The sequence below is a fragment of the Acomys minous genome, assembly GCF_964271855.1.
Source record: "Acomys minous genome assembly, chromosome: 2".
Lineage (NCBI taxonomy): Eukaryota > Metazoa > Chordata > Mammalia > Rodentia > Muridae > Acomys > Acomys minous.
This window is the reverse complement of record NC_140484.1, coordinates 124,532,424-124,549,178: the sequence shown is the minus strand read 5'-3', so window position 1 is coordinate 124,549,178 and position 16,755 is coordinate 124,532,424. Positions and strand designations below refer to the sequence as shown.

General features: G+C 38.6%; 1 protein-coding gene across 26 annotated transcripts in view; it reads right to left on the bottom strand.

The window, feature by feature from the left end:
* Positions 1–16,755, bottom strand: part of DLG2 (discs large MAGUK scaffold protein 2) — a gene marked incomplete at its 3' end in the record, with an annotated part of 1,901,401 nt that overhangs the window by 715,800 nt on the left and 1,168,846 nt on the right. For 2 of the 26 annotated variants that reach the window (XM_084767692.1, XM_084767705.1), the window contains exon 1: positions 12,860–13,378. The exons of 20 other annotated variants lie outside the window; for them this stretch is intronic. In XM_084767692.1, the coding sequence (XP_084623818.1) occupies positions 12,860–13,168 (309 nt within the window). In that variant the 5' untranslated portion in view covers positions 13,169–13,378. Of the gene's footprint in view, positions 1–12,859; positions 13,382–16,755 lie in introns of those variants that run through there. 4 more of the 26 variants (XM_084767697.1, XM_084767708.1, XM_084767721.1 and 1 more) reach the window with 3 other exon arrangements.

The window sequence follows — 16,755 nt, the reverse complement described above, 5'->3', positions numbered from 1 at the left end:
ATCCACTCATCCATCAGTTTTTTCAGTACAGAGTTTCTCTGTGTAGACTTGGCTGTCCTGGATTCACTTTGTGGCCCAGTCTGGCCTCCACTCACAGCAATCAGCCTGCCCCTGCCTCACTGGGTGCCGGGATTAATGGTGTACACCACCACACCTGGGTTTCTTATTATGTTTTATTTTATTGTTATCTGTTAGAAGCCTGTCTGTTTTCTGAGATACAGAAATGGTGTGGATTCAGATGGGAGGGGATGTGAAGAGAAACTGGGAGGAGTAGAGGGACAGAAAACTGTATTCAGAGTATAGATTATGTGAGAAAAAAATCTATTCAAAAAAAAAAAAAAGAAAAGAAAAGAAACCACACAACTTAACATTATCAACTCCTCATTTAACTCATACAAATACGACCATATTTAGATACAACTGTGGCCAGGTAAACAAAACAAGGAAACAATGCATTCTCTGTGGAGATAGATTTGTGAGGACAAGGAACTATAACATATCTACATTAGGGTTACAGTAATCAATGATGTCCACCATTAATGAGAACCATAGGCTGCCATTATAAAGTACAAGAATGTGTTCATTCATAGGTTTTCAATGTGGCGGGGCTAACTACAATTTTTTGAGCATTTATTTTTAGTAACAGAAATGACAGAGAAAAGTAATTAGAGAACCTGCAACAGAGTCTACGGGAACTAAATAGGAGACAATATTTTCTGAGATTATCTCAACCTTGCGGAGGACTGACTCCTACATTAAACTACAAAGTTAAGTCAGGTCCCTTTGCTTTTTTGACTTGCTCTCACAGTACAGTAATCTGCCTTGTCTGTTGCCCTGTACAGCCTACTTGCTTAGCTGAGACGGATTTCATTTTTTTTTGAAACATTTATTCACTTCACGTCTTAACCATAGCCACCTCTTTCCTCTCCTCCTTGCCCCACCCTTCCTCCCTTTTCCCCTTCTTCTTCCTCCTCCCCTACTCCTCAGAAAAGGGGACCCCCCCCCTCACAACCCACCCCAGCAATCAAGTCACAACTGATTTCTGAGTAGTTGCTCCAATGTTTGAAAAGTATCAGAGAAGAGAAAAGGGATCTGCTTCAAGGGAAGACAAAACTCACACTAATGTGAATACTGCTTCTATATAGGTATACAATATAGATACACACAGCATACAGAGAGGTATATTCAATGTAATGGCATTGGAAGAATCGTTGCAAAGGTATGATTAGACAGCTAGGGGATATGAGGAATCTTAAAGATTGTAAGTAGAGCTCTGACTAGTCACAATACAAGGAAATGTTCTAATAACATGGGATGCCACATTAGGGAATTTTGAGAGCTAAAAGAAGAGGAAGATAGGCTCTAACCACACCTTAAAATGGGTAGTTTTTGTTAGTCGGAAAGGAGTAGCCCAACTGCAGAAAATGGAAATCAGCTGGTCTAGGCAGAAGTCAGTGAGCAGCTTTCTGTGAAGTTAGGTAATAATTATTTAAGTACTTTGAGTCCTTGGGGGTCTTTATTGCAACTGTTCAACTCTGCTGTTACAACACCCAAAGAGCTACTAATTGTATGCAAAGTAATGACTGACTGAGTAAAATTAATTTATGCATAATAACACACAATTATCTTATATAACTCTCATGTTTGGTCCAATATTCCTGTGATGTTTTAGCTATTAAAATATATTTAAAATTTCCTAATTCATGATCCATACAGAGATATTGAGCAGGCTGGAATTGGTGTGCAGGCTGCACTTTGCTGAGTTCTAGACTTTTGAAGGGCAAATTAAAAACCCACAACAGTTTTGAATGTATGACTCAGTGGTTCTGATCTTATAGGAGTGAATGTTTCAACTACATAATAAATAAATTATAATTTTCTTCCTATCTTAATGTGAAACGGCATTTGTAGATAATACTGCTGCCTACATGGAATTTTTCTTTTTACAAAGTGCAACAACTGAAGTAAAAGGGAGGGGAAATCACCATTTAAAGTACTGCCTTCCAGTATGTCAGCATGAAGACTCAGTTATATAGATAATGTGTTGAAAGAGTAAAATGCTTGCATGTTCTGATAAGCAATAAATGTGGACTTAAATGGGACATCAAGATGCCAGACATGTGTAATGATAGATTAAAGGAAATAGTTTGATGCAAAGAATATCTGAAAAAAAATTATATATAATTGAGGTAGACAAAGTAAGAATGTTCTTGCAAATGAACAGGTCTTATTTTTAATTAATTAATTAATTAATTAATTAATCTATTTACAGCCTGGTCATAGCCCTATCCCTCATCACCTCCCAGTTCCACCCTCCCTCCCTCTCACCCATCCCCCTCCTTTATTCCTAAGAAAAGGGGAGCCCCCCTTCCCCATCCACCCTAGCTCATCAAGTCCTATCAGGACTGAGCATGTTCTCTTCCCTGTGGCCTGGCAGGGCAATCTTATCTTTGTTTTGTTTTGTTTTGTTTTTTTAATAGGTGATAAAACGTTTATTTATTTATGACTCCTCATGTGTTAGGTATTTTGTCTGCATACTATGTGCATACACAAAGAGGCCGGAAGAGGTTATCAGGGTCTCCTGGAGCACCCCATGGGTTCTGGGAACTGAACCTAGGTCCTCTCAAAGAGCAGCAAGGGCTCTTAAATAGCCACTGAGCATCTCTTCAGCTTTACCTATAAAACTTTCAAAAGAAGGTGTTAAGTGACCCATGTGGAAGACAGTCGTACAGAAAAGCTGAGGTGTCATAGCCACATTGGTCTCTAATAATGCCATGGACTATGCTTCTCAGCCCATCATGCAAGGCAAGTGGAATCAACATGTACTGTGCATCCCTGAAGCCTCCAGAGAAGGAGCATGAAAGGAGCCCATCCAGAGTCTTTACATCCATGTCTGTACTAAATGCTGCCTGTGACTGATTAACTTAGGGCAATCTTATCTTAAGCTTGGTCTAAACATTTAAAGAATTGTTTTATATGAAGCTTACAGTTGAGGAGACATAAGTTAGTCTTGTCTTGGCTCTTATGTCATATTCATATGTACTAGTATACCATTGTCCCCACAAAGTGTGCGCATCTTTCATAATTTTATGTACCAGTTAAAATTAGTTAAAAATAAACAAAGGCATACCAGACAGGCAGTTTTCTAGCTGGATATCACTCATGTATGTATGTATGTATGTATGTATGTATGTATGTATGTATGTATATTTTAATAGATCTATCTGCCATTTGTCCATGAGTGAAGTCTCTTATCCTGTAAAGTCAATGCCTCTGAATTACAGTACTTCAAAATTCAATTTCTTGATTAAAAGTGGGCACTAATAGATAGATAAATGATAGATAGATAGATAGATAGATAGATAGATAGATAAGTAGATAGATAGATAATAAGAAGAACATGAATCTAGAGCTGGAGAGGAGGCTAAACAGTTAAGAGAGCTTGCTGCCATCACAGAGGACCCACATTTACTTCTCACCATCCATGTCAGGTGGCTCACAATCACCTGTAACCCTAGTTCCAAATGATATAAAACTCTCTTCTGACCTCTAAGACCCGCAAAATAAAGAAAAGCAAATAATTAAAATTTAAAAATCTAACATCTTCAGAGGTGATAAAGTTAAGTGCTGATACAAGCTATGCAGACAAACCAGAGTAATATTCAAATTAGTAGACTAAATAAGCTTTAGAGGTGCTGCACTTGTCTACATGCATGAGGCCCTGGATTTGATCCCAGGATTTGCAGACCAATAAGTGTTTGGGCTATTTGCTGGGTGCAAGAAATGCTTAAGATGATGATGATGATGATGATGATGATGATGATGATGATGATGATGATGATGTGATGATGATGATATGATGATGATGATGATGATGAGGATGGATGATGATAAAAGAAAAACAGAAAAAGTTAAAAACAAATAGGACCTATGAACACCACACATCTTTGTATGTCATGAAGGCTTTAAAAATAATTTATCAACGGGATTTCATGAGCTTCTGAATCTTATATTTCTGCTAATTTAAAACATTTAGTTACAAATGTCACATCTCACTACCTTCTGCACTGGTGACTCTATAGTAAATGACATAGTACAGCATATTTCAAAATAACTAGAAGCTTTAAAATTGTTCTTATGACAAAAAACTGTTAACTATTTGGGATGATGTAGATGTTGGTTAGCTGCCCAGGCCATAATGCACGACAAACACACACACATTTCAAGATCATATTGCACATCCCAAACCTATACAAGTCAAATAATAAAATAAAACATAAATGTAAACAGAACAAGAGATGGCTATAGATTTACATGCAGAAGGCCTTAATCTGCTCAGTTACACATCTGCTGATGAAACTTCCATGTGCAGATCAGTCCCGAGGAGGGGTATCACAGATGCTCTACACAAAACAGAAGCAACTTAAGACCAGAATCAACAACATGGCAAAAACTCCACATAAGAACAATAGGATTAAGTACAAAGGTCCCTTTATATATACAGGAATTGTATATATACAAATTTAATGATTAGTAAACTTTTTAAAGAACATTTTACATTTATTCAAAAACATAAGCTTTATTTTAGATTTAGGTACTGTGTTTTGGGATAATATGTATTAATGTCCAGTATGATGTTCAAAATTCTACTATGTACATGGTGGAATTTATTGCCGTATAAGACTGCTCTGACTACTTCATTGTATCTATCGTCCCTAGTGTCCTACTTCTCAATGCCAGTCTAACATCCCAAACATTGTCAACACAAAAGCATCTTCCTGCATTTGAATTTTTTCCTAAGCCTGAATCTGTGTTTCATGCCTATAATCTCAGCATTTAGGACTATGATACAAACAGACTGACATGTGTTCTAGGCTAGCTCAGCACACACAGCAAAACTACTTCCCCCCAAAACCAAACCAAACCAATCAAACAAACACAAAAATCACAGTAAATAATGTTTTCTAGTGGCTCTCTTATTTTCCAGGACTGATGGTCTTATTTCTTAATAAAAAATTAAGTTCGTGTATTAAAAGTTTTGCTTAATTCCCAACAACTTGCATGCCTAATAACCTTTTTGACAGAAATCCTCATGAAGATGAGTAGAGAGGGCTGAGATGGAGAGCATCTTGGAACAGTAAAAAGATAATTCAGTTCTAGGCCAAATGATCTTGGGTAAGTCTCTTAACTTTTCTAGGCTTGGGTCTCTCACTTGAAAAATCTATCAGGTGGCCATGAAGTCCCCATCCAGTTTTGACACAATTATAAAGCATCAAGATGCATTTGAGAATTTAAAGAAATGAAATGCAGCAGAGCCCCAGTGAGCAACACCCGATGACTAGCAATAGCAAATCAAAGGACATGAGAAAGAGCAAGGCCGCCCATGCAGATGCTGCTCTCAGAGAGGCATTTGAGTATTAGCCATTGGTTCTCTATCTGCTTCCATGCATAGGCAGGTAGAACAAAAGTGTGAGAGTCCCAAACACTGCGCAATAGTATCTCCACAGACTTTGGTTTTGTTTTGTTTTGTTTATTTTTACCAGTCCATCCCAATTCCTCACCACACATACTGCAGACCTAACACAATGTGAAGACAGCACAGATTACTGAGGCCACGAAACATATCTCATTGTGCTGTTGGTGCTCACAGATTTCAATGCTTCAACTTAGCGGTATCCTTAACCCTGATGAGTTAGGACAAGGATCTGTTAAGGCTTTACTAAGGATTCCCAAAGACAAAGAAATAACGCAGAAGGGAAATTCAGCTTCTCCAGTTGGGAAACGCTTCTTCCATACATGTCCTTTACTGTAAAGCTTTATGGAAATTTCTGATAAATTGTACAATGATAGAAGTCTGTAGTGTGTGTGGTGGATGGTAAGTGGTTGCCGTCTACCTCGCAGGGCTGAAAACAAGTGCACCTGTCAGATGTAGTAGCAAGCGTATGTGAGCCAAACATACATCGAGTTAAAATCAGTTTCATTCCTTTTAGTAATGTGATTATGATCAAGGAACTCTGGAATGTCATTTCTACTGCTTACTATGGGGATTAGAGTAGGGTTTTGTAAATGTTAAAGTAATACCAAGTATGGTAAGGCCCCTAGTTCAGTGTTTCATCAGTGGGCATCAGGAGTACTCAGGAGACACCACAAAACCTTTCCCTTTTCCTTCCTTCCCTTTGTGCTGACTTTCTCCTTGTTCTGCCCTGTGGAGAGGGCTCTGCTTATGTCAGCATCCAGTGATGTGGGTAGCAGGGGTGTTCAGGCCTGCCACAGGAACTTTAATTCTTCCTTGACTTGTGTTTCCCTTCCCCAGAGTGCCTGGTGTTTCCCAGAAATTAAATAAAAATTTAAAAAAGGCTTCTCTCCCTTTGGTAAGGAGGGGGATTGTTCGAGAAGACAAAGAGCTCTAGGAAGACATGAGATATTTCTGATGGGGCAGATGCAGAAGCTGATGTTCAGTGTGGGGGACTCTTGCTTCTTGTACTGAAAGCTGTCCATTCAACGTTGTTTCAAAATGCTCATTTTTGAGTTAATTCCAAAGGATTGTTGAGGGAGATGTAAATTTACAGAGCTTGGCTGAATATTTCAAACGCAGCCCACCGCCCAACAGGAGGTAGCTGCAAAATCTATTTTCTGGTAAGTTTTGAATGTAAGGTCATAGGAATGAGTTTTTCATTGATATAATCATATTTGACCCCCTTCTTCCTCCTCTCTGTCTTCTGTCCCTCTCTGTCTCTCTGTCTCTCTGTCTCTGTCTCTGTCTGTCTCTGTCTCTCTGTCTCTGTCTCTGTCTCTGTCTCTGTCTCTCTCTCTCTCTCTCTCTCTCTCTCTCTCTCTCTCTCTCTCTCTCTCTCTCCATAGTTATACATTTCTGAGATCCCTGAAGGACACAATGTCACTCTGGTGGTATAGACCTATGCCAAAACTTTCTGGACAATTGCCTAGCTTAACCTTCATCATTAAAAGGGAGCCATAAAATTCTAATGAAAGGGCAGCATGCAGGAAGATAATAAGTTCTTAAGGTTAAGAAAATATAAAATGATGACATCACTGGAAACAATAAATACCATGTGCTGAACAATTAGGCTCAAGGTGCCATGCTGTGTGGTCTTTATAGAAATTATATTCTCATTTCATTACTCTGTACCATGACTTTCTGATCCCAAGTTTTACAAAATAGAAAATCAGAACACAGGGAAGGAAGCAAATGGGCAAAATTTTTTTGTGTGGGGACTCTTGAGTATTCCCGCTGTTTGCAGATAGTAAGGAAAGGAGATCACACAGAACCTGTAAGTTCAAATTTAGGATTGTCTGGAACTAAAGTGTAAATTCTTTCCAGAGTGCCTCCCATTAACTTATGAATGCCAGTTTGCCATGAATGCTTGTACAGCATAGTGGCTTTTGTTTTTAGTTTTGTTTTTGTTTTGGTGTGTGTATGTGTGTGTGTGTGTGTGTGTGTGTGTGTGTGTGTGTGTGTGTGTGAGAGAGAGAGAGAGAGAGAGAGAGAGAGAGAGAGAGAGAGAGAGAGAGACAGAGACAGAGACAGAGACAGAGACAGAGACAGAGACAGAGAGACAGAAAGAGAGAGAGACAGAGACAGAGACACAGAGACAGAGACAGAGTCAGAGACAGAGAGACGCAGAGAGACACACATAGAGAGAACTTGGCACACACTAGAGTCAGATGAGAAGAGGGAACCTCAATGGACAAAAGGCCTCCATAAGATCAGCCTATAGGTAAGTCCATGGGACGTTTTCTTGAATAGTGATTGACATGGGAGTGTCTGGACCACTATAGGTGATGTCATCTCTGAGTTGATGGTCCGGGGGAATATAAGAAAGCAGGCTGAGCAAGAAGTGAAGAGGAAGCCAGTAAGAGGCACTATTCCACAGCTTCTGCTTCAGTCAGTCCCTGCCTCCAGCTTTGAGTTCCTTCTCTGAATTCTCCTCATGATGGACTAAAAGAAGATGATAGCCTGAAAGGAGAGAAAAGCCTTTCCCTCCCCAAGTGCTTTGTTGTTGGGTACTTTTTCAGGGTGTTTTGTCATAGCAAGAGAAACCTAGGTAAGATAGAGCTGAAGATTTTGGATGTCAGCAAGGAAAACAGCAGGATTAGAGAAATCTGGGTTTAGAAGGCTCAACACATAGGAAGCAGCAGAGCAAGTACTCAGGGCTTATTATCCAGACCCACAAGACATTAACTAGTCTGGACCCACCCTCCTCCTTATTTTCCTGTGCTGATAAACCTGCACTACAGGACCAAGAATTCTGGGTGGGCAGATCTATGTACACTTCAACATAGGTGCTTGTCCACCCAGTTGAATTAGGTGGATCTCAAAACAATAATAAAATATGGATGTGGGGACAGTGGGAAGTAAGAATAATTTTCAAAGAAAAAAATGCAATTTTAAAGGTTTACTTCTTTTTATCAACTTTTAATTTTGTCAAGATTCAATCCAACTTAGTCCAAGTAATATTACCTCTACAGAGCCCTTACTAATTTATATGTTCTCTTCCTAGTGAGTCAAGAAAATGAAATATGAAAAAAAAAAGAAAATGAAATAAGGCAAAATAAGATTATAATAGCTGCACTGACTGTGGAGTTAAACAATATTCACTTAGCCTTTACTAGGTAAAACCACTGTCATAAGTAATTTATATACACAATTCTAATAATTTCTTAAGTTACTACTTTCTGTAGCTGGGTAAAGCTTCAAGTAGAGGAAGGGGGACACCAATCTACCCATAAAATCTTTGGCCCAAAATTTGTCCTACATATGATAAGTGTAGGGATAAAGATGGAACAGAGGTTGAAGGAAAAGCCAATCAATGATTGGCCCAACTTGAGACCCCTGACACTATTAATGATACTCTGTTACAGTTGCAATGATGAGACTAGCATAACTGTCTTCTGAGAGGCTTCATCTAGAAGCTGATGGAAATAGATGCAGAGATCCACAGCTAAACAATAGGCAGAGATCATGGAGTTTTGTGGAGGAGTGGAAGTAAGGATTGAAGGAGCCTGAGGGGTCAAGGACACCAGAAGAATTAACCTTGGCTTCTGGAGGATTACAGAGACTGAACCACCAACCAAAGAGCATGCATGTGCTGGACCTAGGCTCCCTACACATAGGTAGCAGATATGCAGCTTGGTCATCATGTGGGTCCCTAATGATGGAAGTAGGCATGCTCTGACTCTGTTGCCTGCCTTTGGATCCTTTCCCCCTAGCTGAACTGCCTTGCCTGGCCTTAGTGGGAGAGGATGTGACAGGCTTAATCCTGCTGTGAATTGATGTGCCAGAGTGGGTTGATACCCATGGTGGGCCTCCCCTTCTCTTAGAAGGAGGGATGAGGGGAAGGGAGATGTCAGGGTGGAACTGAGAGGAGAGGAGGGAGGAGGTTGTGGTCAGGCTGTAACGTGATTAAATAAATCAATTAATAAAAAATACCACCATTTTACAAAATGGAAAACTTGGTTATAAAGAGAAGCAATATCTTTTCTACAAAGCATCTTGCTCTCTTAGTCTTCCACAGACCCTGAATGGCCTGGATGCACATTTCAGTAACTGCTACATACCTGGGAACTTTCAGGTCATGATATAATTGCCAAATGTGTAGACTGTGATATGATATGGACTCTAAAGTAATAATAGTAGTCTACTTGATTTCCTAGAATACCCACAGAATGTGTCCCAGTGCTATATCATTGGGCAGTCCGTATTTAGTAGTTGAATAAACAATGGATGATGGAGGAATGAGGAACAAATACTTATGACTATGATTACCAAGCTTGCATGGTTTCATTGTGTCTCCCTATTTCAGGCTGAAATAGGAAAATGTCACATAAGCAATTATGAACATGTGATTTTGCCAGTCCAGCACTTCTGGGTGCTAAAATTATTCATTTTTCTTACCTATTATTATTCTTAAATTAATTATACAGATTCAAATGGAATAACAACTTACTTGAGAAGAGATAGAGCTACTTTTTAAACTAGCCAAAGAGCAACAAAATGACAAAGTCTTCTTAGTTATTGTTATTGTTAAGTATTCAGCTCCCCCTGAAAGGTGGGAGTTGGCAAAGAGCCTTCGGAGGGAGTCAGATCATGACCATGGACCTCTGTTATAGCACCCAGAAATCACACTGTCGATTCCATGCAGTAGAGGAAGTATCTTTGAGCACAGGACCTCAGCTACCACACATTAAGATGCTCCAATCCCCTTTCATTCTACAGGTGGGTCATTCTAAAGAGCACATCACCTTTTTGCGTCTTTCTTTACCAAAGATTATTTTTCGTGCCACAAGCAGCCACCCTTGGTACTAGAACATTTTATGTTCATTTTGAAATTACAGAGTAAAATAGTATTCTAAAACTCTCAGAACAGATTTTAACAGGTATATGCATGTACACACACACACATACACATTTCTGTGTTTGTGATATTGTGCAGACTTGTTGAGTGATGAGACATATCCATATAGTTAAGATACTGGTTAAGTGCTACAAGTGTACATATGAATGAAATAAGACACACACACACACACACACACACACACACACACACACAAATTCATGTTCATATTTCACCATAGTTCATTTCCTAAATGACAAGAGGAAAGCTTTAAATGAAGAAACATTTCAAGTGAAGAGAATGAAGTATTCTTTGGAAAGTAAGCTGATATTCTACCAGTGATAAATTAAGAGTGCTATAGAACATTAATTTTCATATATAAAGCTACATGCTTGAATACATGCATTTGTTTATATGTGAATGAAAATACATACACAATATAGCATATACATATCAAGTACACATAAATAGTTAAATTTTAGATATATTTGTATGCATATTTTAAATTTATGCACATGCATGCATTGAAAAGTTAAAGTTATTCCTTTTTATCTATTTGGATGGGTACGAAAAAGTAAGAAAGGAACTAATCAGTCTGGCACAGAACTTCGGCAAGTCTGAGATAAGAAAGAGTGAAAAAAGAGAATTCTGGGGAGGAAAGACTGTCACTGCAAAGCTTAAACAATATGGGATAATAACTCCAACACAGAGGTTATATTATAACCAATAACTATTATAGCCAAGAACAAAGTGAGTGACAAAAAAAGTCCACAAGCATATATGCTAAGGAGTAAGGGAGATTGGGCTGCTTCAATTTATTCCCTTCTCATATGTCACTGGCTCCTTAATTGCCAGGGCAGAGTCTATTTCATTTGCTAAATGTATTAACTGGTTATAAATTTCATGAAAGCAGAAAGCAGACTTGGTTAGAAAAGGAAGAAAGAAAGACATTTTCCTTGGCTAGAAGATATACTAATTTCTTTTTGTTATGTTGTTATTACAAAGTAGTTATAAAGATTTTGGTTTGGGAAATTTTGATTTTTAGAATGAAAAGCATGTTACTTCTTGAATAAAAAGGCATTTAAATAATAAACCAAATTTGATATATCCGTGTAAAATTATAAGCTATCTGTTTTTAGTAAGTTTTAACTTCTTAGGAGAATTTAATGTGACCTATGCATACATATAGGTCAAAGAAAATTAAAGCAATGTTTTGTCCATGAGTTCACAGAATCATCACAATTGTTAAGGTTCTTTTTCAGTTTGGAGTTCATATTAACTTTAAAATTCAACTACATTTCCCAACACCAGGTTCCATTTAAAGCTGGAGCAGTTGGTAAAACAAGATCTGAGATTCTGTCTTCCTAAGTAAAGCTTCTAATTCCCTACTAATGAATCAAAAAGCCATGTGCTTTGCCATGAACACATAACTATACTATTAAAATTAGTGATATATGGCATTCTTGGAAGTACTTAGGAAAAATTATTATTGAAATTTTATTATAGAAATAACCCTCTACACCTCTTAGATCATAACATTTTATTCGTGATCAATATATACTTCTGAATTGTATTAAAATATTGAAACTGAGACTTTCCCCCCTGCAAACACAGCTTATTCTTTCCAGTGCATATTTAAGAATAATCTCTTCTCTGTGCTTATGAGGGTGACTACAGGTACATTTTATTTATATTTATAACATTTGTAAGAGTTGTCCCCCCCTTTTATGGATGCAGGAAAACAAAAACAAATTCAATTTATTTCTGGTAAAAGGCTAGTAATTTGAGTGCAAAAGAAATTCAGGAATCAAATTAAATAAATATGCACATATTAAGAAAGGCATTAGTAAGAGAAATGGTTGTAGTCCTAATATAAACGACCTTATTGCTTCTCTATGATTAAATATGTTCCCCTCTTTTATTCTAAGTATGATAATCTTTCCTCTTGCTTCCAATTAGTCTTTTCATTTGTAAAATGAGCTATGTGATAGAAACACATTTTCTCTATAACTGAAAAGGCACATAGTATCATAAGAGTAAAACCTAATAACACAATCAAGTCTCTCAATTGATAAAAAAAATCTTATTTTTATCACGGTGGAAAGTGTCTGATTAATATTCATTTTCTTTCTATTCCTTAAAATAATAATACTTTTAACAGGAGGCTGAAAAGAAAAACGAACTGCGATTAGGAGCAGAAGCCTGCTAACAGACCACGCTACAGAAAACTAAAAATCATCTGAGGATTTGAAACATGAACTGGAGGAAAAGTCACTGACACCCACACACAGCATCCCTGGATTTCTACCCACCACCCAGAAGTGTAAAACCACAAACACGTGTGAGACTAGAAAGCATTTTTTTTTTTTTTTTTTTTTTTTTTGCTTAACATTTTTCCAAGCATACAAACCCAGTCAGCAAAGGACTCAGCAAAGTTTTCGAGCCACCCTGACCTTAAACACAACTTTCTTACAACACAGAAGGAAAGTCACAAAGAAAAATCTCACCTGTGCAGGGCTGAACCAACCATGTGGGCAGGCACACCGCTCCCCACAATTCCCCTTTCCTTTGGTGCTGGTCTTGTGGGGGCTTTTCCGTACACTGTCCCACAAGGTGACCAGCTTGGTTCTGTTTGAAGCTGGGCCCCCAGGTCCTGAGGAGGGCATAGTTTGGGAACTGTAGCCGAGACCCTGAGCGTTCCTCTGCCAGCCACAGGCACAGTGGGCATCCCTGATGAGGGTGGGCGCACTCCTGCCAGCATCCATCCCATCGGACCCCCGGCTGCAGCTGTGTTGCTTGGTGAGGTATGCATTCATACTGCACTGATGCCTACTCTTTTCTTTGGTCAGCTCAGCATAGAAAGGCTTCCTTCCTCACACCCCTTTCTTCCAGGCAGTTGTAAAAGTCTTTTTTTCCCTGTGGATGCCTCAGTATCTTTGACAGCTGCTATAAGCGGTTCATCGTGGGAGCAGTGGGAGCAGGGGGAGCAGCGAGAGCAGCTCTGCACAGCATTATCTGCGGGCTGGTAGCTCTTTGTCAATAGATGACTCAACTCACAGAGCAACTTGACAGTATCCCTGCTCTAGGCAGAAGCAATCAATGCTCCACACAGCTGGGCTACAAGACTGTACACTGTGTTACAAGCCCTTTTTGGATGGAGCCTCACTGTAACGAATACTCCTCACAATTTGGCATTCTCACTTTTCCCTCCTCCCTGATCCACACATGAAATACAGATCTCAGGAAAGACAACTTTGTATCGGAGCAGCAGGACCTTTCTTTTGAGAAATTATGCATCTAGGCAGAAACACTATAGCATAAGCAGTATGGAGTGATGGGAAAGTTAACCTGGAAAGGAAACATTCACTATTTCTGGGAATCACTTAGCCAGTTGCCAAGATATGGTCCAAATCAGGAAATAATGAAATCAGGGCCTCAATATTAAGCCCAAAATGTATCAATTAAATTTTGAAAAGATGATCAAGGTCACACTGTTACACTGGGGCTCTTTAAATTTAAATTTAATTTACTTTAACTCATGATTACATGGCATAATACCAGTTTATGTTCTTTATACTATGAGCAATTATTAATTCTGTTTCTTTCAAAATATGATGACTTTTAAGATTCAAAGATGATAGGTTGGTTTATTTTAAAATAGTACTTTTCCTCACCCCAAATTATTCTGAGGATTTACTTCCAAATTCTTTACCACAACAAATTCATTCACCACAAAGAGAGTCTGTATTTTAAAGTGAAAGATGTATTCAACCCTGCCATTCATAGTTTGGTTTTCTAAGACACAATTTTCAAAATATTTCACTAAAAATGAGTGAAATCTATCCAATTTAAAGCAATTTCTTTCCAAAGAGAACAAGCCTATATTTCATTTCATCATGCTTGCTGAGCACATCCATGGTAATTTCAGTAAAGGAAAAGTCCAATACAATCACACTTAGAAATTATACTATCTTTGTGAACATTCATATCTTTGACCAACTGTCCATATATTATACATGTTCGTAAAGAAAAGAAGCATTGACTTGATTGAAATGCAATTTGTCGTCCAGCTAGGAATGAAAAAGACATAACCTCATTCTATATCTAGTTTAGCCATAACAACTAAGTGCCGTCAGACCCACCTTCCTAGTTGACTGACTGGTCGTAGGTACTAGGTACTAGGTACTAGGTACTAGGTACTAGGTACTAGGATAGTGCTCACCTACTTCTGTTTCACTTGACACTCCTTACTTCCGGTTCCAGAACCATTACCATATTTATTTCTACACAAGGATCCTTGGTAAATCAGTGCTAGATTTCAACACCATGAAAAGAGTTCAAATTTTTCCCCCCTCCCCCGCCCCGACACTTCCAGAAAATGGTTCTTTCCTAGGCCCTACACATGGACCTAAGTTTAGAAGAGGGAGCATTTAAAACAACTCTGCTAAGCTAGGTGAGGCCACGTACTCTACCCTCCGTGCTGTGCGGGCCTGAGAATGAGATAGGAGGCTCCCTGGGGCTTAAGTTGCCTCCAGCTTAGTTCCATAAACAGACCCGGTCTCAAAGGAATGAGTTAGGGAGTATTAGAGTAGGGCACCTGGAGTCCTCCTTCTGATCTTCAGTGTATATCTACATATGGATGCCTATACCTGCCTCCCATAACTAACTACACACACACACACACACACACACACACACACCTATTAACCATAATATTGATACACACTTGTCAATTTGCATTCAGCTGAAAAATTAGGAATTGCAAATATCCCAAAGCAGCCTGGGCTACATATTGATTCAAAACACATCCAGCCATGACCATCCCTACACATCATAACCAAATAGCAAAACTTAAAATTAAAAAAATAAATAAACAACCCCTACATAAAAGAAAGAGGAAGTCCTTAGTCTATTACTAATCATTTTCCCAAGCTCCTAACTACCATCCAGCACATAATAAGCATTTTTAACCTTTTTTCTTTATTTTTGAGTGGATATTTGTGCCCCCATATGTGTGCATGCATAAACAACACACATGCATGCACACATACACAAATAAAGAAATGAGGGAGATAAGTAAATTTGGTAGCGATACTTAAGTCAGCAAAGCTCCAGAGACAGGTATTCCACTTAGATTTTAGAGCTATATCTGAAATGATGGGCTTTATATGGATGCTTGTCTAAGGAAGAAGAAAAGGAGGAGGAAGAAGACAAAGTGGAGAAGAGGAAAGAGGATGATGATTTGAACTATTGGACAGAGATAATAATAACTTCATTTTCCTCCTGAAAGAGAATTGGGAGGCAAAATTAATATAAATGGACATTAATCCCGAGGCAGAAAAAAAAAAGTTGCCACAGGCTACTCAATGGGAAGAAAACAGGAAATCTGTTCCCACCCCATAACCATTGTCTTTATTCTAGATCAAGATATAACTAACAGCAGTAAGAACTTCTCGGTCAGATAAAGCCCCAGAGAGCTTCAGATCTTTCTGGTATCACCACAACACATGGCTTTACACTGGCATCCGACACAGTATGGCAATGCCATCACTCCCAAATGGCAATGCCAGGGACTGAAAACTATGGGTTCTTTGATCTAATAAAACCATAGACGCTTCTCCAGTGGTTTGGTCAGACATCATCGTTCGGGGGTCCACTGGTGTGTGCAGGGAAGACATGTGCTATCTTCACTCATTTTCTTCTCAAGGATAAGAATCAATCTGCATAGAGTAAGTCAGTATGCATCCATCACAGGTCTGTAATGGTGTATGCAGTATGCAGCCAGACAGAAGGTTTCCTGGATGAGCACTATTAAGGTGTTATAAATCATCATAGGATTCTAAATCTGCTATGAAGAGATTTTTCAAATGAGCTATTTCTTCTCATCAAAGAGGCCATAGGCTATCCGTTTTCATAAGCCCAGTATGTCATTTCTTATGGGATAAGTAGCTACTTCTCATAGCCAATGTTACTATCTCTCTCAAAGATACTTAAGATCGCAGCAAGCTTTTATCAAGCTTAATGCTATATCGAAATCATTATTTCACTTAAGCATGTGTAAACTAATTTTCATCTTCAGCCTTTCTTTCCACCAAAGACTTTTTTTTTTCTTTTCAAACAGGACATTTGGCTTTCTGCATCTGAAGACAGACCACTTAAACAGATAAATCCACCCATTGAGACTTTCTGTACTATGAGACAGACCCACTAATTAACAGTAATCCAATTTGATCATGTGTAATTGGACAGCTGTGATAAACCATGAGATGACATGAAATTTTGGTGAAACAAGCACACAACCTACTTATCACTGCGATTTAACCTGGGCAGAAGGCGCACTGGGTAATGCCTCGGTGAGATATGTCTTACTGAACTCTCTGTGACCTGGCATTGACTCTGTAGA